At 41.1% G+C, this 27,613-nt stretch overlaps 2 protein-coding genes across 2 annotated transcripts; one reads left to right on the top strand and one right to left on the bottom strand.

Annotated features, from left to right (window-relative positions):
* Positions 1–250: 250 nt before the first annotated feature.
* SKA3 (spindle and kinetochore associated complex subunit 3) lies at positions 251–26,061 on the bottom strand. Its single transcript, XM_025364786.1, has 9 exons — positions 25,842–26,061; positions 19,853–19,914; positions 19,572–19,737; positions 15,194–15,605; positions 8,772–8,857; positions 6,586–6,671; positions 4,269–4,472; positions 2,382–2,500; positions 251–1,535 (listed from the first exon to the last, which is right to left on the bottom strand). Coding segments are annotated over exons 1-9 (1,239 nt in total). The 5' UTR covers positions 25,945–26,061; the 3' UTR covers positions 251–1,534.
* On the top strand, positions 25,964–27,476 carry MRPL57 (mitochondrial ribosomal protein L57). Its single transcript, XM_025364787.1, has 2 exons — positions 25,964–26,173; positions 26,368–27,476. Exon 2 carries the CDS (start codon positions 26,373–26,375, stop codon positions 26,679–26,681), a length of 309 nt encoding a protein of 102 aa, XP_025220572.1. The 5' UTR covers positions 25,964–26,173; positions 26,368–26,372; the 3' UTR covers positions 26,682–27,476.
* Positions 27,477–27,613: the final 137 nt, after the last annotated feature.

Genomic DNA, 27,613 nt, shown 5'->3' with positions numbered 1-27,613 from the left:
TCTCAGCAATACTGACAGAATCGTCACTCTCCTTGAAATACTTTCTTCCTACTTCACTGGCCTCCTCTCAGTCTCCTTTGCTAGATGACTTTGCCCCTTTCCATCCTCTAAAGTTGGGAGAACTCTAGGATTTGGTCCTTGGTATATTTGAATATATTCCCTCCCTAAGCAGCTCATCCGGTTCTGTGGATTCATATACACACGGTACACAGTAAAAGGCTGGTATACATTTCAGAGTCAATGGCATATATAAAGCTGACTAGAGCTTTATTTTGAAAAACAAAACTAAATATCTTAAAATTTTATTTTACATTATATTTAACAAAAATTATACTTACAACTACCCAGTAACTTCTAGAACAAGGGCAAAATCAAGTTTTGTTTTGGTGACAGTTTTCTGACAAGATTAATAGAGCACAATGGACAGGTCCCCCATTTGACTTTCAAGGAACCATCATAAAACAGGGTAATCTTTACTGCATCAAATTCCCAAAACTAAGCCTTTGAAGCACATTGACATAATACTTAATTGTTTCTTCTCAAATTTTTAATGGTTCTCCACAGTACGTTAGGTCCTTATTTTCTCATTGGCTGTAATTTGACAAGTTCTCCAAAAGCACTATCATGAACTTAATTAGATAATACTTTCCAGTTGTAATTAAATCAGAAGGATCGTAGGCTTGATAAGCAGGTCAGACTGAAGCTACCAGGCAGCTCTAGAGGCTCCCGTGGCCATAGCTAACAGCGCACAGGAAGGCCCCTGGCCTAGGACGAGCCCTCAGAACCTTTTAGAGAGTGAGGTTCGGGGTCTACTGGGTGTCCAAGCTCGAGAGTGGAGCGTGACAGGTCAGCTGCCATGTGATAGAAAGAGCTGACGTGAGAGAAAAGACCCCACACAGTGAAAAGCTGGGAGAAAAGAGAAACAAACTCACAACCTGACAGCAGAGTTCCTGGTTCCAACTGTCGAGACCTGTCTCCACCTCCAGTGGTCACAGTATATAGTTACCCAGGCCTGGAAATCTCCCTTTTTTCCTAATTAGTTTAACTGGTGTTCCTGTTGTTTGCAAACAACAGCAACTGCATCTTCAGGCAGCACTGAGGAAGTAAAAGGTGTGGGACGGTCCTGAAAGGAGATGATGGGAAGGCAGAGCTGGCTGGCAGCAATGTCTCCCTGGCCAGGTCAGGGGCAGCCTCATCTGAGTAGCAAACACCTTTATATTTTTAAAATTACTTGTCCTACTTCCTGGTACTACTTAAACCATTCTGTTGATTAAGCTGGGTAATTTAGTATCACTGAAACACTAATAATCCTTAAAGAGTGAATGACTGGACTACATGTCAACAAGACTAAGGTTAAACTTTATCGAAACTTCATAAAAAGCGTATTATGATGTTAATGTTCATGTTCCTCTTTAAAATGGGTCAATGTTTAAAAAGGGGAAAGAGGCAGGGGAATGTGAATGATAAAATCGGTCCAGCTCTGCTTTAATTTCATTCTGTTCAGTTTCTTGTAATGGATAGATTCACTAGAAATTCTGCAACAGATACAAATAAAAAATATCAATTTAATATAATTAAAAGCCATTAAGACAAATGACACAATACTGTGGCTATATATTTTACACTTATAAAATAATTGAGGATAGGCCGGGTGCGGTGGCTCAAGCCTGTAATCCCAGCACTTTGGGAGGCCGAGACGGGCGGATCACCAGGTCAGGAGATCGAGACCATCCTGGCTAACACGGTGAAACCCCGTCTCTACTAAAAAATACAAAAAACTAGCCGGGCGAGGTGGCGGGTGTCTGTAGTCCCAGCTACTTGGGAGGCTGAGGCAGGAGAATGGCGTGAACCCGGGAGGCGGAGCTTGCAGTGAGCTGAGATCTGGCCACTGCACTGCAGCCTGGGCGACAGAGCGAGACTCTGTCTCCCAAAAAAAAAAAAAAAAAAATTTGAGGATAGATTCCCACTGATATCATTAAACTGGATAATTTGGGAATCTGAGATTCAGGGATCACAAGTCCTGTATCAAAAGATAGAGACAGGCTATTAAGCTGGCAAATGTCAATTAAAAACAAAAGTTTTACTAACATTTAAATGTTTTTTTCTTTTTTTTTTGAGACGGAGTCTCGCTCTGTTGCCAGGCCGGAGTGAGTGGAGCCATCTCCGCTCACTGCAATCTCTGCCTCCCAGATTCAAGCGATTCTCCTGCCTCAGCCTCCCGAGTAGCTGGGACTACAGGTGTGCACCACCGCACCTGGCTAATTTTTGTATTTTTAGTAGAGACAAGGTTTCACTATGTTGGCCAGGATGGTCAAATGTTAATTTTTAAATGTCCTCCTCAAATAACACACGAACTTTCTTTGCAAAGGTAACATACTCACCAGTTTTCTTTGTTGCTGACATCTCGGATGTTCTGTCCATGTTTAAGGAACCTTTTACTGGGTGGCACTGCTTTAATTGCTACTGGAGTAGCTAGGTTTGTGTTGTATTTTGATAAAAGCTAAAAAAAAAAAAAAAAGCAAATTCCTTTTTATTGAGCCATATGAACAACATAACCTAAATTTGGAAGAAGTTATAAAATGTTCAATACAAGCTATGGGCTGGGTGTGGTGGCTCACACCTGTAGTCCTAGCACTTTGGGAGGCCAAGGCAGGTGGATCACTTGAGGTCAGGAGTTTGAGACCAGCCTGGACAACAGGTGAAACCCTGTCTCTACTAAAAATACAAAAATTAGCCAGGAGTGGTGGCGGCACCTGTAATCCCAGCTACTCGGGAGGCTGAGGCAGGAGAATCACTTCAACCCTGGAGGCAGAGGTTGCAGTGAGCGGAGATCTGGCCACTGCACTCCAGCCTGGGAGACAGAGCAAGACTCGTTCTAAAAAAAAAAAAAGACATGCTAACAGCAATGAAAAGATGGGGATATTAGAAATGTAACTTGGATGTGAAGGACTGATTTTTAAAGCCTAAAATGTATTCTGACTGAGGTTAGTGAAAACAAGTAGCAATATATCCCCGAGAGCAAATTAAGCCTTAACAAAGATGTTAATACACAAAGGAAAGATGTAAAATGAATGCTCAAAGGAAGGTCACCAATTACAAAAATTATGACAGGAGAACATGAAATATTAGCTAGAATTTTTTCATGCATAAAGAGATGATATATTAACTATAAGCTTTCCTTCCTTTTACATAGAAATAAGGAGAGATGAAGCAACTGTTGAGAAGTGGAAACTATATAATTTTCATAAAGACAGAAGATGCTCCTTCTTCATGCAATTTATTATTTCTTCCAGAAAAGCAGAAGAGAGAAAAAAGGATAACAAGTACTTTATTGATATCCCAGCATGAGTCAGTTCTAAAGGCATCTGAGTGTTTTCCTAAGTGATTTATCCTTCTCATGGGTCTCCGTAAGTCAGGAAGATTTCTAGAATGGTTATTAAGAATTCCATACGTGTAAGTAATAACTGCCAAACACTGTAACTTCTATTAAGGAGGGGGACTGTCAAAGAATCAGACTGGTTATTTAGAATTGGCAGTTGTTATAAGTCATTAGTAGACTAATGGTAACTGCTGTTAAATACTAAAGAATCGGATACAGTCAGGCATCACTTAACAATAGGGATACATTCTGAGAAATGCATCATGAGGTCATTTCATCGTGTGTGAACATCACAGTACTTACACAAGCCTAGATAGTATACCCTACTGCACACCCAGGCTATATGGTACAGCCTATTGCTCCTAGGCTACAAACCTCTACAGCATGTAACTGTCTGAATAGTGCAGGCACTTGCTACACAGTGATAAGTACTTGTGTATCTAAACATAGAAAATGTACAGTAAAAATACAGTATCATATTATCATTGCTGTGGCATATGCGGTCTGTTATTGACCAAAACGTTATGCAGCACATAACTGTATTCTAATATACATCAATCAGTGTTTCCTAAACTAAGGTCCAACAAGTCTCAAGTTCAAAAAGCACTGACATGTTATTCATGATACGCTGGTTCTGGGAAATTGCAGGGTAAATGACTTTTCTGACTTTGCCAGCAACACTTCTAATGGAACCATGATCGACATGGAAACCACAGTTGAACAAGTACTAGAAAATAAGGTCCTGACAGCCTAGAACTTAGATTTTCTCATCACCAAAATTAGCACATTAGCTCAATGATAAATAAGACAGTTTACATGCAGTTTCAGGTCTTTTAAGTATTTCATTTTGAAAAGAATATCAGAAAAAAAAATAGCCTGGAAAAATAACCTGGAGAATATCTTCTGGAATTTTAGTTACTTCTGGAGGCGTAGGTGTTCTGAGCAGATTCTCATAAGAAGAAATCGTAGGTGAAGAGGGATCTGTTAAATTCTCAAAGCATGTGTCTGAATTTAAAACCAACGAAGCATGATCTTTAACTTCCAAATCATTGGGTGAACTATTTATTTTTGATAATGGGTAATTTGTAGATACCTATTGAATAAAAATAAACCATTAAATTATGGTAATATAACATAATGTAGTAATCAAAAATCGTTAATCATTTGTTAGTTCTGTTGGGGTCTCTAAGTAGGCCCCCATATGCCCCATCTTCTCTGACCAAGTTCTAAACAAAATCAAGAACAAATGGCATACAGACGACAAAATATCACCTTCATTACCAATAAAGGCTGAGTTAAAGCTTAATGTCAGCAAGGTGCGGTGGCTCACGCCTGTAATCCCAGCACTTTGGGAGGCCGAGGTGTGCGGATCATGAGGTCAGGAGTTTGAGACCAGCCTCGCCAACACGGTGAAACCCCGTCTCTACTAAAAACATAAAAAATTAGCCAGGTGTGGTGGTGCGTGCCTGTAATCCCAGCTACTCAGGAGACTGAGGTAGGAGAATTGCTTCAACCCAGGAGGCAGAGGTTGCAGTGAGCCAAGATTGCGCCACTGCACTCCAGCCTGGGTGACAGGGTGAGACTCCATCTCACCAAAAAAAAAAAAAAAAAAAAAAAAAAAGCTTAGTGTCATAAGTAAATAGAATGAACCAAAGATTTAGATGGATACACCCACCCCATCTTAGGCAACAGTGAGTGTAGTCTGAGGAAAATCACAGCATGAATGAACAAGTGTTACCACATGCCCTCCCAAGAGGAAAAAAGCAGATCAGAGGTAAGTTTAGTATGCAGACTATTCATGCTAAACCAGCCAGTTGGGTGAGTCGCTCCATCTCTCTCAAGTCAGAGTTAACAGAGAGAGGGAGGGTCACCTCAGTAGGGTACCTTCCATGTGAACATAAGTAGTAGATTAATTGTAAATGGCAGGTACTAACAGGCAGATAACCTGATACCTCAATTGCTAACACAGCCCTATGTTCATCCACAGCTGCACTGTACAATATAGTAGCCATAGCCACACGGGACTCTTTAAATTTTAAGTTAATCAAAATTAAATAAAAATTAAAGAATTAAATATTCTTCCGATATACTAGCCACATTTTCAGTGCTCAATAACGTGATTAGTGGCTACCATACTGGACAGTGCAGATGAGAAAACATTTCCATCATTACAGAAAATTCTATTGGATGCCCTAACACAGTATTGGTTTTCTGTAGCATTGGTTAAGTGACCATACTGACTGAAGAGGGATAAGGTTTTGATTTGATGAAATCTGATTATTCACTGGTAAAATTTAGGGGAAAAAAAGCACAAAATCACCCATAATTTTATCACCCAGAGATAACTACACTTTGCTGTTTCTATCCATTCTTTTTCCTTAAAACATATGTGTGTACATATGATTGTGTGTGTGTACGTAGACACACATAATTTTCCATATGATTAATATTTCTTGAAAATATTCTTTTTATATGCTCTCATCTGTTTTGAAAAACACATGATAGTATACATAATACCTGATCTTATGGATATGCCTTGCTGTGTTTTAGTTCTTCGATATCATTCGATATTTATACCGATATTTATATTGCTTACAAATAATGCTATTTCTTACTCTATAACTTGTTTTAAATCTTTGTTCCACTTTGCCTTAGAAAAAATTCTGAGATATGGTTTAAGGGTATGAAAAATATTTTTTAGCCAGGCGTGGTGGCTCATGCCTGTAATCCCAGCACTTTGGGAGGCCCAGGCGGGCGGATCACAAGGTCAGTAGATCAAGACCATCCTGGCTAACAAGGTGAAACCCCATCTCTACTAAAAATAAAAAAAAAACAGCCGGGTGTGGTGGCAGGCGCCTGTAGTCCCAGCTACTCGGGAGGGCAAGACAGCTTGATTCTAGACAAGCTAGAATCGCTTGAACCCGGGAGGCGGAGGTTGCAGTGAGCCGAGATTGCGCCAATGCACTCCAGCTTGGGTGACAGAGCGAGACCCGGTCTCAGAAACAAAAACAAAAGAAAAAAAAGAAAAATACTTTTCAGAGCAATTGACTTATGCTACCAAGCTACCCTCCAGAAATGCACTGTAAATAGACTCCTAAAAGCTGGATTCATCCATGTCTTCTAAATAGCCTCTTTGAGTCTGCAAGCAGTACTGTATCTGAGTCTTTAGGAGAAAGATTGTGGCTTTCAGTTTTACGGAAAGTTACCAAAGCTATGCTGTTCTTTGTAGATGGAATTTTCAAACCAGGAGTACAGAATGTAGGTACCAAAGGAGAATTGGTATACTCGGCATCTGAAAGACACATAAAATGGTCACAGAAAATTGTAACTATAGTATACTTAACTGGACAGGAAAAAAAATCTCATATTCACATATGTAATTTTATTAGTGCTAATTTTATTAGCACTAATAAAATTCAGCAAGGATGCAAGAGCAATACACAATAACAAACAGTTGTAATGTATACTAAACATAAAAGCAAAAAACTATTACACATATAATTTGAAAAAAGATACTTTTCACAGTAGCAACAAAGACAAGATACCTACAAATATATCTATTAAAAATGGTGTAAAACCTTTATGGAGAAAATTATCAAACTTCTGACAAAGGAGGAGGAAGAGGGAGAACAGGTCACTTGCCTTCCAAGATGGCAGGACTTACTCCGAAGGTACAATAGTTAAAAACAGTGTAACATTAACCAGGGATGGAAAAATTAAAGATAAGAACAAGAGAGACCCATGCATATATAGACAATTGCTATCTAGGACACATAGTATCATCGAGGCAACCTTAAAAAACAACAAAGAGAAAAGGTAAATGTTAGAAAAACGATCTAACTGGCAAAATATTTTAAGTCTAAAAATCATCAAGTGCTGGAAAAGATGGAGAAACAGGAACTCAACACCACTAGTGAGAAGATAAATCTTAACAGCCACTCTTAGCTGACTATTCAGCATTTTCTAGAATAAGTAAAAATATGCATGCCCTTTGACCTGGCAATTCTACTCCTAGATGAGAAATACACATATGCACTACGGAAAATTTCCTTAGGGCGCTGCCTATAATAATAAAAAACAAAAACATTACCTCTTAATCAGCAAATGAATATGGCTCATATATACAGTAGAATACTATTTATCAATTAAAAAGGATGAAGTGCTTTGGGAGGTCAAGGTGGGCGGATCACTTGAGTCCAGGAGTTGGAGACCAGCCTGGGTAACATGGTGAAACCCCTCTACCAAAAAAATACAAAAATTAGCTGGGCATGGTGGTGTATGCCTATAGTCCCTGCTACGTTGGGGGCTGAGGTGGGAGGATTGGTTGAGTCCAAGAGGCAGAGGTTGCAATGAGTAGTCTACAACTGTGACCTGCCTGGGCAACATGGCAAATCCCCATCTATACAAAAAATACAAAAATTAGCTGGACGTTGTGGTGTGTGCCTGTAGTCCCAGCTACTTGAGAGGACTGCTTGAGCCTGAGAAGCTGAGGCTGCAGTGAGCCAAGATCATGCCACTACACTCCAGCCTGGGCAACAGAGTAAGACCCTGTCTTAAAGAAAACAAAACAAAAAAAATCACAAAACTCTAGGATTTTTTAATCTTCCTTTTTCATGAACACCAATGTTTTCATGTTTGCTGGGACAAATATGAAAACCATGTATGAAAATTTTCTTTAAGTTGCTGAGCTATTCAAAAGAAACCAAAATTTAAAATGACAGCTGAGGTATTCTGTGCGTGGTTTATATAAGAAAGATAATGTACAACTCTAATCAATAGGTTAAAAGAAAAAGTACCATGGCTCTACATCAAAAGATTGGTAAATAAATATATATGTTTCAAATCAAAATGTTAAAAACAAGCTGACAAATACTGAATATAATCAATAGTATTAAAAACATACCAGAAAATTTTCTTTCTCTTGGACAAAATCATGCTGAATGAAATGGTAGTTAATGTAATCCAACATTAGGAATTAAACAGATGAAGAAAACTATTAGAATGTCTAAGATGATGAAATCAATTTTGTTCAAAGATAGTTTGGGAAAAATGTTCCTGAGAAGTAACTTTTTTTTTTTTTTTTTTTTGAGACAGAGTCTCGCTGTGCTCCCAGGCTGGAGTGCAGTGGCGTGATCTCGGCTCACTGCAAGCTCCGTCTCCCGGGTTCACGCCATTCTCCCGCCTCAGCCTCCCAAGTAGCTGGGACTACAGGCGCCCGCCACCACGCCCGGCTATTTTTTTGTATTTTTAGTAGAGACGGGGTTTCACCATGTTAGCCAGGATAGTCTCGATCTCCTGACCTCGTGATCCACCCACCTCGGCCTCCCAAAGTGCTGGGATTACAGGCTTGAGCCACCGCGCCCGGCCGAAGTAACTTGATTCTTATACTTACCACTTTTTTCCAGCTGCTGGATAGTGGAGCCGGGAGTGGCAAAAACATTATCATTGGGCCTGGATTCTGTATCTGTGGCCTCCTCACTGGTGTGGTTCATAGGGAAATTACAAGGTTAAAAAAGTTAACATCCAATCTCTGGGAAAAAATTTAACCTTACTAAATATCAAGTTTGGACATATATTCAGTTATGCTTTATGGTATAGAAGTCCCATGAAGCAAATTCATATATATCCATGGTATAAAATGGTTAAGGACCATTAACTTCAACTTACTAGTTCAAAAAAGGAACTATGTAGCTCATGGGGCTTCAAAATCCTAAAGTGGAATTTTATAACTGGTATACATATATAGATTAAAAACTTGCCATTTTTTTAAAGACTAAAATGACTGATCCTGTCATCTGATTATCATCGTCCTAGACAATTACACAGATGTCTGTAAAATAGTTATAAAGAGAATATCACTGAATACAAGATAGTTCAGGATTGATTTTCACTTATAAGTTTCCAGTTTTGAATTTAAACATAATGACCCATGCTGTCTTTAACATCTTGTGCAAACATTTTCTTTTTTTTCTGAGATAGGGTCTCGATCTACTCCCAGGCTGAAGTGCAGTGGTGCAATCTCGGCTCATTGCAACCTCCACCTCCCAGTTTCAAGTGATTCTCCTACCTAAGCCTCCCCAGTAGCTGGGACTATAGGCGCATACCACTGTGCCTGGCTAATGTTTTTGTATTTTTTTGGTAGAGACAGGGTTTCACCATGTTGGCCAGGCTGGTCTCAAACTCCTGACCTCAGGTGATCCAGCCACCTTGACCTCCCAAAGTGCTGGGATTACAGGTGTGGATTACAGGTGTGAGCCACCATGCCTGGTCATTGTGTAAACATTTTTTAAAAGTGTATATACAGTATGGCAAAAGAATATATGTTGTATAAAATCTCTAAAAATAAAAGGGCTGGGCATAGTGGCTTATGCATGTTGTGGGGCCAAAGTGGGAGGATCTCTTCAGGCTAGGAGTTGGAGACCAGGCTGTGCAGCATAGCAAGACCCCATCTCTACAAAAAATAAAAAATATTAAAATTAGCTGGGAGTTGCAGCACATAACTGTAACCTCAGCTACAAAGGAGGCCGAGGTGGAAGAACCACTGGAACCCAGTTCATGGTTGCGGTGAGCCACCGTCCTGCCACTGCACTCTAGCCTGGGTGTTGTGAATGTTTCATGGGAAGAGGTGGTTTTCAAATGTCTAAAACCTTTTACCCAGTCATTTTACCTCTAGGAAAACCCAACAAATATTTTGGCACAGTAGTATTTATTACAGCTTATTTATAATAGGGGAAAATTGGAAAGAACCAAAATAGGACAGTGAGACCCTGTCTCTAAAAATAAAAGAAAGAAAGAGAGAAAGAAAAACTACTACTAGTACCTGTGTAGTCCCCTGTGGAAGCTTCCCAACTTGGTACCCATCTCTGCCCTACAGAGGTAAATTTCTATCTAGATTTGCTTGGTACTTTAACTACTTATTTGTGTACTCTAAATATAATTTTTGTGCTTTTGAACTATAAATGAAATAATAGTGTTTTATATCTATATAACTGCACACTTTGATTATTTTCCTTGAATGTGTTCATTTAAGTAAAATTTCATAGAGGCTTTTATATACACTGGCAACTTTCCCTAAGATTGATTCACCAATGGCCACCAGCATTATAAAAGCATTTTCTTATGTCTTTATCAACACTGAATATAACCTGTCTTTTTTGGTATTCTCTCTCTTAACATTAACAAATCTAGTTAAAACTTGGAAATAAAAACGTGCATCTGGATAGTTGAAAAATGACATCTTATTTTTGTATTTGAATTTCCTTCATTACCTGCAACGCTAAAAGTGTTTATATGCTTATTGGTCAATTGTATTTCTTCTAGGTTTTTTTTTTTTATCTTGAGATGGAGTCTCACTCTGTCACCCAGACTGGAGTGCAGTGGCACGATCTCGGATCACTACAGCCTCTGCCTCCAGGGTTCAAGTGATTCTCCTGCCTCAGTCGACTGAGCAGTTGGGACTGCAGGTGCCCATCTAATTTGTGTATTTTTAGTAGAGCCAGGGTTTCACCATGTTGGCCAGTCTGGTCTCAAACTCCTGACCTCAAGTGATCCACCCACTTCGGCCTCCCAAAGTGATGGGATTACAGGCGTGAGCCACTGCGCCCAGCCTCTTCTTTGGTTAATTCATGTCTTTGCTCGTTTTAAAAATGGGATGTCTTTCACCAATTACTGCATATGGGTTTGTAAAACATGTTATGTAATTACATAACATATATATGCCCATATATTATATCATGTTATAAAACTTTTCCTGCTTTGTCATTGGTCAAACATTTTATGATACAGTAGTTTAAATTTTATATGTGATCAAATCTATCCATATTCTTTACTATGATTTCTAGCTTTGCTGTCATGCCATAATTTAACTACTTCCTGCTGTTAACTATTTTGGTTCTTTCCAATTTTCCCCATTTAAAATAAGGCTGTAATAAATACTACTGTGCCAAAATGTTTGTCAAGTTTTCCTAGAGGTAAAATGACTAGGTAAAAGGTTTTAAACACTTAAGAATCAACTCTTTCCGGCCGGGCGCGGTGGCTCAAGCCTGTAATCCCAGCACTTTGGGAGGCCGAGATGGGTGGATCACGAGGTCAGGAGATCGAGACCATCCTGGCGAACCCCCGTCTCTACTAAAAAATACAAAAAAAAAATTAGCGGGGCGAGGTGGCCGGCGCCTGTAGTCCCAGCTACTCCGGAGGCTGAGGCAGGAGAATGGCGTAAACCCGGGAGGCGGAGCTTGCAGTGAGCTGAGATCGCGCCACTGCACTCCAGCCTGGGCGACAGAGCGAGACTCCGTCTCAAAAAAAAAAAAAAAAAAGAGAATCAACTCTTTCCATGAAACATTCCTGACAATGATATATGAACACACATTTCATTGTACTCTTCTAACAGTTAAAACAAACATGCTTTGTACTATTTTGATAGACAAAACTGTTTTTAAAATATTTATTAGTCATATCTGTTCCTGTCCATTGCCTAGGTAGCTTTTGGTGTGTTAGTGGTTTCTTGTCAGTATGTGTGTAACAGTCCTCAATGCAATTATTTTCTTGGTTTATTTTTTATCCTTTATATGCTTCATGTTCCAGTCTATTTATTTTATTTTTATTCTTTTAGAGGTGGGATCTAGCTATGTTGCCCAGTCTGGTTTCAAACTCCCAGGCTCATGTGATTCTCCCACCTCAGCCTCCCAGGCAGGTGGGACTAAGGCATGAATCACCATGCCTGACTCATGTTCCCTTCCATATTTCTGAATAGAGCAAGCCATTATTGTTAAGATGTCGAATCATTACCACTTTCTTGCAATTACAAACATATTGATAGTTGCAGTATACCCTTTCACTGTTTAAACAGCTAATTTATCTATATTTTCTTTTACTTTTTAAATAATTTATCTAAATATTTATCTTTTTGATCTATCTTTATTTTATATTGACTCGAGGTAGAGACGACTTGTTTTTTTTCCAGTTAACTAATTGTTCCAGTATAATTTACTGAATCATCTTTACTTCAAAAATACCTTCAGGATCACTTGAGGCCAGGACTTAAGAGACTAGCCTAGGCAACATAGTGAGACTCTACAGAAAGTTAAAAAAAAAAAATTAGTCAGGCCTGGTGGTCCACCCCTGTCGCCCCACCTACTACTTGGGAAGCTGAGGCAGGAGGACTGCTTGAATCTAGGAAGTCGAAGCTGCAGTGAGCTATGGCGATGCCTCTGCACTCCAACCTGGGTGACAGACTAAGAACCTGTCGAAAGAAAGAAAAGAAATAGTTGCCTATGTAACTATATAAAATATATATCTTCTATCAGCCTCTTACTTGAATTTTATTATTTCTGTAAGTTTTTCATGTGATTTTCTTGAGTTGCCTAGGTACAAAATGGCCTAGAAGTGCAACACAGAAATATTTCTTATTTCCTATCTCATTACACTGGCCAGAGCATCAAGAATGATGTTAGGCTGGGCGTGGTAGCTCACACCTATAATCCCAGCACTCTGGGAAGCTGAGGCAGGTGGATTACTTGAGCCCAGGAGTTCAAGAGCAGCCTGGGCAACATGGCAAAACCCCATCTCTACTAAAAATAGAAAAATTAGCCAGGTGTGGTGGCTCATGCCTGTAGTCCCAGCTACTCGGGTGGCTGAGGCTCGAGAATCACTCGAACTCAGGAGGTGGAGGTTGCAGTGAGCTGAGATTGCCCCAGTGCACTCCAGCCTGGGAACAGAGCGAGACCTTATCTCAAAACAATGACAACAGCATGACATGACATGACATAACATTAGACAGGATTCATCCAGAACACCATCCATGCTCAGAGCTTTTTGGAGCTTGTTATCTGATAACTTTTTTTTTTTTTTGGAGACAGTTTTGCTCTTGTTGTCTAGGCTGGAGTGCAGTGGCTTGATCTCAGCTTACTGCAACCTCCACCTCCTGGGTTCAAACAATTCTCCTGCTTCAGCCTTCCAAGTAGTTGGGATTACAGGTGCCCACCACCAAACCCAGCTATTTTTTTGTATTTTTAATACAGACAGGGTTTCATCCTATTGGCCAGGCTGGTCTTGAACTCCTAACCTCAAGTGATCCACTGTGCCTGTCCTGTTATCTGATAACTTTTTCAGTTTTCTTCTCTGATTACTGCTCTACCCAGGTTTTCTACTTCAAGTCAATTTTTATCACTTTGTATTATTTTCCAAAACTTTATCTGAAATTTTCAAATTTCCCAATACTATACCCTATGATATTTTCTGATAGCTTAGAAAAATAAAAACATAGGCCAGGCAGTGGCTCACGCCTGTAAACCCAGCACTTTGGGAGGCCGAGGCAGGTGGATCACTTGAGGCCAGGAGTTCAAGACCAGCCAACATGGTGAAACCCTGTCTCTACTAAAAATACAAAAATTAGCCAAATGTGGTGGCGTGCCCCTGCACTTCCAGCTACTTAGGTGGCTGAGGCACAAGAATCACTTGAACCCAGTGGTGGAGGTTGCAGTGAGCTGAGATTGAGCCATTGCACTCCAGCCTGGGCGACAGAACAAGACCATCTCAAAAACAAAACAAAACAAAAGAAAACAAAACACACAACACAGTCCTTAGTTCTTAGTTCTGTTATTTGTATTTATGTTTAGATAAGGACCAGTTCTTAGGTTTATCAATTCAACTCTTTTAAAAATCTTTTGGATTAGAATTTTATGTTATCTTTAGTGTTTCTTCTTTTCCCCAGAGTTGTGGGGTTTTCTGACTCTTTGACATGAATGTTTATTTTCTTTCTTTAATAGTAACAGTTTTTTGTTTTTTTTTTTGTTTTTTTTTTTTGAGACGGGGTCTCGCTCTGTCGCCCAGGCTAGAGTGCAGTGGCGCGATCTCGGCTCACTGCAAGCTCCACCTCCCGGGTTTACGCCATTCTCCTGCCTCAGCCTCCCAAGTAGCTGGGACTACAGGCGCCCGCCACCTCGCCCAGCTAGGTTTTTGTATTTTTCAGTACAGACGGGGTTTCACCGTGTTAGCCAGGATGGTCTCGATCTCCTGACCTCGTGATCCGCCCATCTCAGCCTCCCAAAGTGCTGGGATTACAGGCTTGAGCCACCGCGCCCGGCAATAGTAACAGTTTTTAATGATAAGTATTGATCTTTAGACACTGCTTGGCTACTTTGATAAGTGGTACTTTCATTGTAACTCTCGCGGTTTTAATCACCATTTCCATGCTAATGGCTCCCAAATCTAGTTCGGCACTGACTTCTTCACTGAGCTTTAAACTGATATTAGAATGCCTAAGCATGAAGAGGCACTAACAATGTCAAAATCAACATGTAAACACATCACCTACCCCCCGTACTCCAGGTATTCTTCTCCTGTTCTCTCTAACAACATCCCAAGCAAGAAAACAGAAACTCGGGGTTTATCCTAGATCATCCTCTTTCCCCTAGTCTCCAGAGCAAATCAATCACAAGTTCTTAGTAATTTTACCCCTTTAATTTTATTCCCTCTTTTCTATCCCTACAAATACCATCTTTTTTTCAGGCCCTTATCACTTCTTCTATAGTCTCTCACCTGAAGAAACTGATGGCTCACACTTTATTGACAGTATTGGTGATTCGAGAAGATCTGTAATATAAAGTATCTGAAAACCTTACCACTAAAGAACTTATTGATGTAACCAAACACCACCTGTTCCCCTAAAACCTACTGAAATAAAATAAATAAATATCTGAAAACTTTTTAAAGGAAAAATGTTGTCTGAAACATTATATTTCTTCTGGAAAAAAATAAATAAATACAAAAGGTTTAGAAAGCTAGAGAAAATTGCCTTTTAACAGAGCTGCTTACCATTTATTATTCCTCACATTTTTAAGTCCCATTGTGTAATCTTCATTTAAACACATAGTATATTCAGAGATACCAAAGTGTTCTAATTTAGGAGTTACACACTCAAAATCATCCATTTTTAGTGCACATTTTGGAGTTTTTAGTACTTTTACTAGTGATGGCTTGCTGGGTGGAGTTACAATTACAAGCTCTTCCTTATAGTTGTTCACTGCCTGTGGAGGGTTTGGTGGAACTTGGGATACCATGTACCGCTCAAGTCCAAAATCTGAAAGCTGTGGGCTACGTGGAGACTTCTCAGAAATACAACTACTTGCAACAGGAGGGTCAGAAAGATCGTCTTTCACATCAGGCTTCTGAACATTTTCACAATTAGACAACTCTGGGTCAGAGTTAATGGCTTCTTGCTCGTGTACTAGGAGGAAAAATCAGAATATTCTGGTCAAACATCAAAACAGAAAATTTCATGTTTACAAAAACAACAGAAAACAGCTTATCTGAAATTTCCCAAATCAGCAAAAGTTCCGATTGTCTAAACATATTTATTTATTATTTATTGAGACAGGGTCTCGCTCTGCCACCCAGGCTGGAGTACAGAGGTGTGATCACAGCTCACTGCAGACTTGACCTCTTGGGCTCAAGTGATCGTCCCATCTCAGCCCCTGGGGTAGCTGGGACTGTAGGTGTGCCATCATGCTCAGCTAAGTTTTAAGTTTTTTGTGGAGATGGGGTCTTATCATGTTGCCCAGGCTGGTGCCAAACTCCTGGGCTCAAATGAACCTCCTGCCTTGGCCCCCAGAATGATGGCATTTCAGGCATGAGCCACCACACTCAGCTGAAATGCTATTTCAATTGTCCCTTTAATAAAGTTCCGACATGTATCTCTTGTGCACCCATATCCCATTGTGATTATACATTAGAGGAGGAAAGCAAGTTAAAGTGTTACAAGATGAAAAATTAATATTCACAAATAAAAGTCCAATTTTCTTATATCCTTAATGTGATTTACTAGTTTTTCTTTTTTTTTTTTCTTTTTTTTTTTTTTTTTTTGAGACGGAGTCTCGCTCTGTCGCCCGGGCTGGAGTGCAGTGGCCGGATCTCAGCTCACTGCAAGCTCCGCCTCCCGGGTTTACGCCATTCTCCTGCCTCAGCCTCCCAAGTAACTGGGACTACAGGCGCCCGCCATCTCGCCCGGCTAGTTTTTTGTATTTTTTAGTAGAGACGGGGTTTCACCGTGTTCGCCAGGATGGTCTCGATCTTCTGACCTCGTGATCCACCCGTCTCGGCCTCCCAAAGTGCTGGGATTACAGGCTTGAGCCACCGCGCCCGGCCTAGTTTTTCTTAATATTTTCTTTTTTTCTCTCATACTTTAGTGAGCATCAGAATATATTTTCTGTAGCTTTGACTGTTGCCCAGGCTGGAGTGCAGTGGCACTATCACAGATCCGGATGTAGGCAACAATGGGGGAGGGACCCAGGTTGGGGAGAACAATGAACAATTGTTCTGAGAAAAGGCTAATCACAAACAACCTGCAGGTACTTTTTTTTTTTTTTTAATTTTTGAGTCAGGGTCTCACTTTGTCCCCCAGGCTGGAGTGCAGTGGCAATCTCGGCTCACTGCAGTCTCAACTTCCAAAGCTGGGACTACAGGCATGCACCACCATGCCCAGCTAATTTTTTGTATTTTTGGTAGAGACAGGGTTTCACCATGTTGCCCAGACTGGTCTAGAACTCCTGAGCTCAAGTGATCCGCCCATCTCGGCCTCCCAATGTGCTGGGATTACACATGTGAGCCACCATGCCTGGTCACAACAACCCTGCTCTGTACCTAGCCCGCCTCCAGCATGACCCCATAAAACTTCCCTTCAGCCTCTGCCTCTTTGCAGACAGCCTCTTCTCTGCTGTACTGCCCACTGCAACCTTGCAATGTATTTTCATACTTTAATAAATCTGCCTTTCTCTACCTACCACTGTCTTGGTAAATTCCTTTACCACCAGTGACACTAGCCCCAGCTAGTCGCACACACAACACTGGGCTCAGGTGATTCTCCTACCTCAGCCTCCCAGGCAGCTGGTACTACGGGCGTGTGCCACCATGCCCAGATAATTTTTTGTACTTTTTGTAGAGATAGGGTTTCGCCATGTTGCCCAGGCTGGTCTTGAACTCCTGGGCTCAAGTGATCCACCTGCCTCAGCCTCCCAAAGTGTTGGGATTACAGGCGTGAGCCACTGCACCTGGCCTGAAACTATAATTTAAAATTTCATGACAGTATGGAATCAACTGTGTTCCATATTTAACATAGAATATGGTATTATTTTAGATTCATCACTTCCAGATGCCCAAGCTAAACAGCAAAGACTGCTATATAAAGATAAGTTTTTATCTTAAGTTAGTCTGGGAACACCTATATCAAACACCTAGTTGAGAAAAATAATAGGGGAGCATTTCAAAGATATACAGTTTCTCAACCATTAATAGGTTATATACTTTTGTTTTTCTGAGATGGAGTCTTGCTCTGTCACCCAGGCTGGAGTGTGGTGGTGCAATCTCAGCTCACTGCAACCTTTGCCTCCTGGGTTCAAACAATTCTCCTACATAAGCCTAAGGAGTAGCTGGGATTACAGGCACACACCACCACACCCAGCTAATTTTTGTATTTTTAGTAGAGACAGGGTCTCACCATGTTGGCCAGGATGGTCTCGAACTCCTGACCTCAGGTGATCTGCCCGCCTTGGCCTCCCAAAGTGCTGGGATTACAGGCATGAACCACAGTGCCTGGCCGGTTATATACTTTCTTGTTTGTTTTGTTTGGTTTTAAAAGCCTTGAGTTTAAATCTCTGAAGTTTCATATTTTGATTTCATAGTTTTTGTTCCTTTGAAGAGATTCTGAGTCACTGAGTTGAACTTACCTGCCATACACATCCTCAATATATACTTGTTCAGCCGGGCGCGGTGGCTCAAGCCTGTAATCCCAGCACTTTGGGAGGCCGAGATGGGCGGATCACGAGGTCAGGAGATCGAGACCATCCTGACCTACACGGTGAAACCCCGTCTCTACTAAAAAATACAAAAAAAAAAAACTAGCCGGGCGAGGTGGTGGGCACCTGTAGTCCCAGCTACTCGGGAGGCTGAGGCAGGAGAATGGTGTAAACCCGGGAGGCGGAGCTTGCAGTGAGCTGAGATCCAGTCACTGCACTCCAGCTTGGGCGACAGAGCGAGACTCCGTCTCAAAACAAAAACAAAAACAAAAACAAAAAACAAAAAAAACCCAAAACTTGTTCAATTTAATAATAGAAATGAAGACACTGAAGTTAGTCATTCAGAGGTATGGGCATAACAATGGCAGTTAATAATTAACCTTGGGTGATTGACATGCTAGGCACTGCTCTAAGCAAACTTTATCTTATTTAATCCTTATACAATATCATGAGATAGATACACTAAATATTCCCACTTTACAAATGAGAAGCTAAGGCACAAGATTAAGTAACCTGACAAAGATAATAATACAGCTATTAAGTGGTGGAATACAGATTTGAACTCAGGCATTTTGGCTCCAAATTCTAAACCACTATGATAGACTGCCCTTCATTAAAATTTTAGAACCAAAAAATGACTTTGTCAAATTTTTATAGCCAATATCTCTTTCTACAGAAGAGAAAACTGTGAACAAGAAAAATGAAATAACATGCCTTGAGGTCTCTCAGCTTTTATTGGCAGGGCTAACTAGAAACCACCTATCCCAAGTTATGAAGATTTATCTTGTAGTTTTTCATTTAATAGGCCATCTAGCCTAAATGTGCTAAATATAGCATTGTGCTAGCTTTCATTTGGCATTCTGGAAAGGAAAGCAAGGACTGTCTTTATATTGCACCCCTGATTAGCACTCCAAAAGCATACCACACAGTGAGAGTTGACTAAATGTTTATCAAATAAGCATCAGATAATGACAGAGCTAGAATTAAAAACCATGGCCAAGCCTACAGTTGTCTTAGTTAATCAGGCTGCCTTGTTTCTTCAATACTAAAACAAATGCTATATAGGCCGGGCGCGGTGGCTCAAGCCTGTAATCCCAGCACTTTGGGAGGCCGAGACGGGCGGATCACGAGGTCAGGAGATCGAGACCACGCTGGCTAACACGGTGAAACCCCGTCTCTACTAAAAAATACAAAAAATTAGCCGGGCGAGGTGGCGGGCGCCTGTGGTCCCAGCTACTCTAGAGGCTGAGGCAGGAGAATGGCGTAAACCCGGGAGGCGGAGCTTGCAGTGAGCTGAGATCCGGCCACTGCACTCCAGCCTGGGCGACAGAGCCAGACTCCATCTCAAAAAAAAAAAATAAAAAAAAAAAAAAACAAATGCTATAAAATGAAGTTATTCAAACCTGAATTTTTCTTGACACGTGGACTATATCCATACTTCTGGAAATACTCTCTTATTTTCATAATATCCATTGAATTTTTTTCCATTAGTACTTTTGTTGCCTTTATGAAATCAATGCCTTCTTGATTTTCCAATCTTGCTTTATCAAGAAGAATATTAACATCATCCTTTTATGAATAAAGAAAATACATTTTAATTTCTCTGACTTCTGACTAAATCTATTTAGGACAAAAAAATTACTCGCCACAGAAAAATCATAAATTAATATTGTAGGAATGATACCTTTAGAGTCTGAACTTCTGAATGAAGGTCATATAAAATTCTCATTGGATAATCTTCAAAGTCTTCAATATGAATATTGAAAGAAAAAAAGTCCAATAAGTGTAAGGAAAAGGAGGAAGAAAAAGTATACTTAGTATACAATCATATACCTTATAATGACATTTTGCTCAATGACAGATCACATATGACAGTGGTACCATAATACCATATTTTTTACTGTACCTTTTATATGTTTAGATACACAAATACTTACCATAATCTTACAGTTGCCTATAGTATTCAATGCAGTCGCATGCTATACAGGTTTGTGGTCTGGGAACAACAAGCTACACCATAGAGCCTAGGTGTGCAGTAGGTCATATCATATAAGTTTGTGTTACATATGCTCTATGATGTTTGCACAATAACAAAATTGCCTAACATTGCTCTGAACGCATCCCCATTAAGTAACATGACTGTATAACATACATACTGAAAAGCATACAAATCCTAAGTACGTAGCTTAATGAACTTTATCAAATGAGCATACCTGCATAACTGGCCCTCAGCTCAAGAAACAGAAGTAGAAACAGAGCCTTATTAGAACTCTAGAAACCCTCTTATAGCCTCTCCCTTCCCCACAAGGGTAAACTTTACCCTGATTTCTTTTTCTTTTTTTGAGACAGAGTTTTGCTCTTGTTGCCCAGGCTGGAGTGCAATGGTGCAATCTTGGCTCACTGCAACCTTTACCTCCTGGGTCCAGGCTATTCTCCTGCCTCAGTCTCCCAAGAAGCTGGGACTACAGGTGTGCGCCACCATGTCGGCTAGTTTTACATTTTTAGTAGAGACAGGGTCTCACCATGTTGGTCAGGCTGGTCTTGAACTCCTGACCTCAAGTGATCCACCCACCTCGGCCTCCCAAAGTGCTAGGATTATAGGTGTGAGCCACCGCACCCTGATTTCTAACACCACGAAGCAGTTTTACCACTTACGAATTTGATGTAATGGACTCATACAATACGCACTCTTTTGTGACTGGCTTCTTTCACTCAACTGTTACATTCTTCCAAGTTCAAATCTAATCCATGTTCATTACTGTGTAGTATTTCCACTGCATGATACCAGATTTATTTATTCTACTGTTGAAACACTTTGGATTGTGCCTAGTTTGGAACTATTATGAATACTCTTGCTTTGAACTTTCTAGAACATGTCTTTGGTACCAATGTATTCATATTTCTGTATGTTAAGAGACTTAGAACAAGTGCTGGATTACATGTTACGCATATGTTCAACTTCAGTAAATACTGCTAGTTTTCCAATGTAATTTTTACAGTTTGCACTCCCACCAGCAGTGCATAAGAAGTGCATTTGTTCCACATCTTTCCAAACACTTGGTAATTTTCTCTTTTTCATTTTAGCTACCCTGGTGGGTATGCAACTATACTACATTGAGACTTAATTTTCATTTCTTTGATTACTAATGAAATTAATGTCTTTTCACATTCCTAATGGCCATTTTTTTTTTTTTTTTTTTTTTTTTTCTGAGATGGAGTCTCACTCTGTTGCTCAGGCTGGAGTGCAGTAGCTGATCTCAGGTCACTGCAACCTCCACCTCTGGGGTTCAAGTGATTCTCCCACCTCAGCCTCTTGAGTAGCTGGGATTACAGGCGCCCACTACTATGCCCAGTTAATTTTTAGTAGAGACGAGGTTTCACTACGTTGGCTAGGCTGGTCTTGAACTCCTAACCTCGGGTGATCCACCCACCTCGGCCTCCCAAAATGCTGGGATTACAGGTGTGAGCCCCTGTGCACAGCCAAATCTTTTATTTTATTTTTTTCTGGGACGGTGTCTTGCTCTGTCGAGGAGGCTGGAGTGCAGTAGCATGATCTCAGCTCACTGCAAGCTCCGCCTCCCAGGTTCATGCCATTCTCCTACCTCAGCCTCCCGAGTAGCTGGGACTACAGGAGTCCACCACCACGCCCGGCTAATTTTTTGTATTTTTAGTAGAGATGGGGTTTCACCGTGTTAGCCAGGATGGTCTCGATCTCCCGACCTTGCGATCCGCCCATCTTGGCCTCCCAAAGTGTTGGGATTACAGGCGTGAGCCACTGCACCCGGCCCAAATCTTCTAATTTTAAGGCAGTCCTACTTTTCCATTTTTTCCCTTATGACAAGCACTTTTTGGTTTCTATTTTTTAAATATTTGCCAATGACAAGATATGTGTCTCTCTCACATTTTCTTGTAAGAGCTTTATGGTTTTAACTTTTGCATTTAGAGCTACACCCATCTGGAATTGATTTCTGTATACAGCATGTCATAAGAATCAAGATCCACTCTTTTTCTCCATATGGATATTCAATTGACCTGGCACAACTTACTGAAAAGGCATCCTTTACCCACTGCATGTCACCTTTGTCATTAATCAGTGGGTGTTACATATGATGTAAAAGTAGTTTTTTCGTTTAACTTTTTTGAGACAGGTTCTCACTCTGTCACCCAAGCTGGAGTACAGCGGTGCAGTCATGGCTCACTGCAGCCTTGACTTCCTGGACTCAAGCAATCCTCGCACCTCAGATTCCCAAGTAGCTGGGGACTACAGGTATGCACCACCCCCCCCAGCTAATTTAAAAGAAGTGGAGTTATTTTTTGTTTCTTTTTTGAGACAGAGTCTCACTGTCACCCAGGCTGGAGTGCAGTGCCCTCATCTCAGCTCACTGCAACTGCCGCCTCCCAGGTTCAAGTGATTCTCGTGCCTCAGCACTGCCCCCACCCAGTAGCTGGGATTACAGGTGTGTACCACCACATCCGGCTAATTTTTGTATTTTTAGTAGAGACGGGATTTCACCCTGTTGGCCAGGCTAGTCTCAAACTTCTGGCCTCAAGTGATCTGCTCACCTCAGCCCCGCAAAGTGCTGGGATTACAGGCCTGAGCCACCACACCAGGCCTAAAAGTAGTAAAATAATTATATTTCCCTTTTCTAAAACACATCTCCCTTGAAGGTCTCCTTCTTCTTCCACCTGTTAAAAGTTGACCAGTTTTCATTAGGGAAATGCAAGTCAAAACCACAATGAGATTCCACTTCATACTCACTAGAATAAGTACAGCAAAAAAGATAATAATAAACATTGGTGAGGGTGTGGAGAAATTGTAACCCTTATTCATTGCTAGTGCAAATGTAAAATGATGCAGACACTTTGGAAAAACAATCTGGCAAGTCCTCAAGAAGTTAAACTATATGACCCAGCAATTTCACCTCTAGATATATGCTCAAGAGAATTAAAAACACATTAACACAAAAACTTACATGTGAATATTTACAGTAGCATTATTCATAATAGCCAAAAAGTAGAAACAACTCAAATGTCTATCAGCTAGTGAATAACGAAAATGTAGTAGGACCATACAATGGAATATACTCAGCAATAAAATGGAATGAAGTGATGACACATGCGACAACATAGAGAAACACTGAGACATTACACTAAGTGAAATAAGTTAGTCACAAGACTATAAATTCTATAATTCCATTTATATGAAATGTCCAGAATAGACAAATCTATAGAGACAGAAAGTGGATTCATGGTTGCTTAAAGCTGGTGTGGTGGATGTGGTAAAGGGGAGTGACCGTTAAGGGGCACAGGGATCTCTTCTAGGAGTGATGAAAATCTAAACTTTTTGTTGTGATAATTGCACAACTCTGAATATCTTAATAACCACTAAATTGTATCCTTTAAATGGTTTTATGGCATGTGAATTATATCTCAAAGATATTTAGAAGTCAACCAACTGAATTATTCATCATTGTGATCATAAAAGGCGAGATTGTTTGTGACCATTGTCTCTAATTACAATTCCACATTTTCTATAACGCATATGGGACAGGAATTGAATGATTATTCCAAGTTTTCCTTGTAAACACAGAAGAAAATGCAGATTATGCAGAGTCAATATGTTGGTAGGAAAATAAATTAGGATGAGCTTTATGGAAAGTCTCTCTCTCTCACATATATATATGAGAAATTTTATATATACATAAAATGTATATAAATATACATAAAAATAAACAAATATAAATATATATTAAAATATATAAAAATATATGCAAAATATATGTAAAATATATAAATACATAAAAAATATAAATATATTATATAGCTATCTTATATAAATACATGTAAATATATGTGATATATAAATATACAAATATATAAAAATATATATTATATATAAAATAAATATTTAAAATATATAAATATATAATACATATAAAAATATAAATATATAAAATGTATAAATATATAAAATATATTAAAACGGAGATTTTATACATTTTATATATAGATTATATATATATGTATATTTTATATATATATAAAATCTCCAGGCTGGGCCCGGTGGCTCACATCTGTAATCCCAGCACTTTCGGAGGCTGAAGCGGATCACTTGAGGTCAGGAGTTTCAGACCAGCCTGGCCAACATGGTCAAACCCTATCTCTACTAAAAACACAAAAATTAGCTGGGCGTGGTGGCGTGAGTCAGTAATCCTAGCTACTTGGGAGGCTGACGTAGGAGAATCGCTTGAACCTGGGAGGTGGAAGTTGGAGGAGTCGAGATCGTGCCACTGTACTCTAGCCTGGGCAACAGCGAGACTCCATCTCAGGAAAAAAAAAAAAAAAAAAAAGAAAAAGCATCCAAAAATGTCAATGCAATTTTGTGTCTATTATAGTACTATCACAAAATCAAATAAAAACAAAAAAGCCCTAAAATAACAATGGTAGAAAAGCTACTAAAATATTAATAGTGGTGTGGCATGACCCATGGATACGGGGTATTTATTTTCTTTCTACTTTTCCATAGCTTAAATTTCCTACAATGCACATATGTTGATTTTACAGTCACAGAAATAGACATTTTTTTTCTTTTTCCTTTTTTTTTGTTTTTTGTTTTTTTTGAGACAGAGTCTCGCTCTGTCGCCCAGGCTGGAGTGGAGTGGCGCGATCTCGGCTCACTGCAAGCTCCGCCTCCCGGGTTCCCGCCATTCTCCTGCCTCAGCCTCCCGAGTAGCTGGGGGCTAATATTTTTTGTGTTTTCAGTAGAGACGGGGTTTCACCGTGTCAGCCAGGATGGTCTCGATCTCCTGACCTCGTGATCCGCCCGCCTCGGCCTCCCAAAGTGCTGGGATTACAAGCATGAGCCACCGTGCCCGGCAGAAATAGGCATTTTCAAGTGACTGGAGATCATTCATTACATAATTAAAGTAAAAGTCTGCAGGGTTTAATATTTTAAAGCACATTACAATTATGACATTTATGAAATAATTCCAAAATCTGAACTACTTTTTCAACAATTTAAAAAATCTCCAATAAAAAGGGGAATGGTGAATTTTGCTTTATTTATACACATTTTTTTAAAACCCCAGCACTGTCGAGTACTAGTGTTTGTGTTGGTAATACGGTTTAGTGGGAAAAACACAGAGGTTTACTGCAACTGTTGACCACCTGGGTGAGAAAAAAGTCACTATATGTGTAAAGTATCGTGTAAAGAACAACGTTAAATAGCTTGATTCTAAGAGAATCTGTTTAGGTTTACATGGTATTTTATTGACAAGCACATATATTGTATGAGACGAAAGCATATCACGTATAAATTAGTATATGTATTATGAGCTCAAACTGTCAACTTAGGTTCTTATTCTTAAGCGCTGCTCTCTGTTCACAACATAAATGGTGCTACTTTCATTATCTCAGGAGAGCCTTGGGGTTGTACATGGGACTAAAAGGGACACGCGATAAGAGTTCCTAGGAATAAACCATAAACAGGCCCAGGAGCTACGCTAACGCCAAACGCCGAGCATGGAGACACTCAGCACCCACTCCGCACCTTGGAGGCGGCCGTCCACGCCGTCAGTGCCTGGCGGTTTCCGCGGGCCGCACCCTCCACTCGCCACGCCCCTCCTCCCGCGGCGCACCCCGCGCACCGGGCCCCGGCAGCCCGCCTCACGCACCGCTTTCCTCTCCGTCCAGCGCTCGCTGCAGCCGGGCCGTCTCGCAGTCCAGCGTGCTGGCCAGAGACCGCAGCTTCCCACAGAAGCTCCGGATAGGGTCCATGCTGAGCACACCCGGGAAGGACTCCAGGCGTACGCGGACAACACCCCTCAGCTCACAGCCTCCCGCCACTAGTTTGAATCCGCGCCGGACGCGTCCTCGGCTCTGCGCAGACGCAGTCCTCTCTCGCGAGAGCTGAAGTCTCTCGCCGAGGCGCCAGGAGACCCCGCGAGACAGGTGCGCTTACGCTGCAGCGTCTGCCGGCAGCCGCGGAGTCCTGTGGAACCGACCGGTGAGTACCTGTGCGAATTCAGTCCTGCAGGAAGCGCCTTGTTCGCCTGCTGGCCTTAGCTGGGCTCCCCGCTTCTCTGGAGGGGAGGCGGTGCGGGAACTCCCGTAGGCGTGAGCTGGAGCGCGCGCCCGCTGCTCTCTCCAGGTCAGGCCGCGCCTGTTCGCGTCCGCAAAGCCCGTCCCTCTCTTCCGCAGGCACCATGTTCCTGACTGCGCTCCTCTGCCGCAACCGCATTCCCGGCCGTCAGTGGATCGGGAAGCACCGGCGGCCGCGGTTCGTGTCGTTGCGCGCCAAGCAGAACATGATCCGCCGCCTGGAGATCGAGGCGGAGAACCACTACTGGCTGAGCATGCCCTACATGACCCGGGAGCAGGAGCGCGGCCACGCCGCGGTGCGCAGGAGGGAGGCCTTCGAGGCCTTAAAGGCGGCCGCCACCTCCAAGTTCCCCCCGCATAGATTCATTGCGGACCAGCTCGACCATCTCAATGTCACCAAGAAATGGTCCTAACCCTGAGTCGTCACCCTTGGATTTTATGGATCACGGGGCTGCCCTTCTTTACCTGGTTCTGGAACTGAAAAACTGTAGCTACTGTGAAAATGAGCCTTTGGACCAGTGTTTATTAAAACAAACAAACATGAATAGTCTGCATATAGAATATCTAGGGCTCTAAACCCTCCAATACTTAAAAGTGTAATCGCTGTCCTGTCGTTTCTTTAGCCTGATAGGAAGATAGGGATTTCCTCAGTCACATGATATTTTGAAGGAAAGCTGCAATAAAGCCACAGACTATGATTTGAGGTCTTTGCTTAAGTGTGAGATACTTGATGGGGGTTTATCATGCAACATTAGTTTGCTTACCTTAAGAATTGCCCAAAAATAAAAGGAAATATGAGCTTTTTAGTTAAACATACTCCCACAAACATTTTCTGGGATTTTACTACTAAAAGTGGACATTTAAGCGAAGTCAAAGAGGCCGGGCGCGGTGGCTCACGCCTGTAATCCCAACACTTTGGGAGGCCAAGGCGGGCGGATCACTTGAGGTCAGGAGTTCAAGACCAGCCTGGCCAAGGTGGTAAAACCCTGTCTCTACTAATACAAAAAAAAAATTATCTGGGCATATTGGTGCAGGCTTGTAATCCCAGCTACTCGGGAGGCTGAGTTGGGAAGATCGCCTGAATGAACCTCATGCCTCAGAGGCAGAGGTTGCAGTGAGGTGGAGGTTGCAGTGAGCCAAGATCATGCTAGTGCACTCCAGCCTGGGAGACTGCATCTGAAAAAAGGAAAATAAACGAAGTAAAGATATTTATCAGAACTGTTACAGGAAGGTATATTTTGTAGCTATTTAAGGCAGGGTGCTGTAGTGCCTGCATGTAGTCCCAGGTATTCGGGAAGATTGCTTGAGTCCAGCTTGGGCAACATTGCGAGACCCTATCTAAAAT

Source organism: Theropithecus gelada, chromosome 17 (genome assembly GCF_003255815.1).
Source record: "Theropithecus gelada isolate Dixy chromosome 17, Tgel_1.0, whole genome shotgun sequence".
Classification (NCBI taxonomy): Eukaryota; Metazoa; Chordata; class Mammalia; order Primates; family Cercopithecidae; genus Theropithecus; species Theropithecus gelada.
This window is presented reverse-complemented; position numbering and strand designations above follow the sequence as displayed.

What these genes read in the sequence shown, in the direction of transcription:
- SKA3 (XM_025364786.1), bottom strand. Translation starts at nt 25,944, where the DNA reads ATGGACCCTATCCGGAGCTTCTGTGGGAAGCTGCGGTCTCTGGCCAGC. An exon ending in ACGTGTCAAGAAAAATTCAG is followed by an intron (nt 15,606 to 19,571) that starts GTTTGAATAACT and finishes TTTTCCTCCTAG; the next exon opens with TACACGAGCAAGAAGCCATT. An exon ending in CCAGCAGCTGGAAAAAAGTG is followed by an intron (nt 6,672 to 8,771) that starts GTAAGTATAAGA and finishes TGTGTCTTTCAG; the next exon opens with ATGCCGAGTATACCAATTCT.
- MRPL57 (XM_025364787.1), top strand. Translation starts at nt 26,373, where the DNA reads ATGTTCCTGACTGCGCTCCTCTGCCGCAACCGCATTCCCGGCCGTCAG.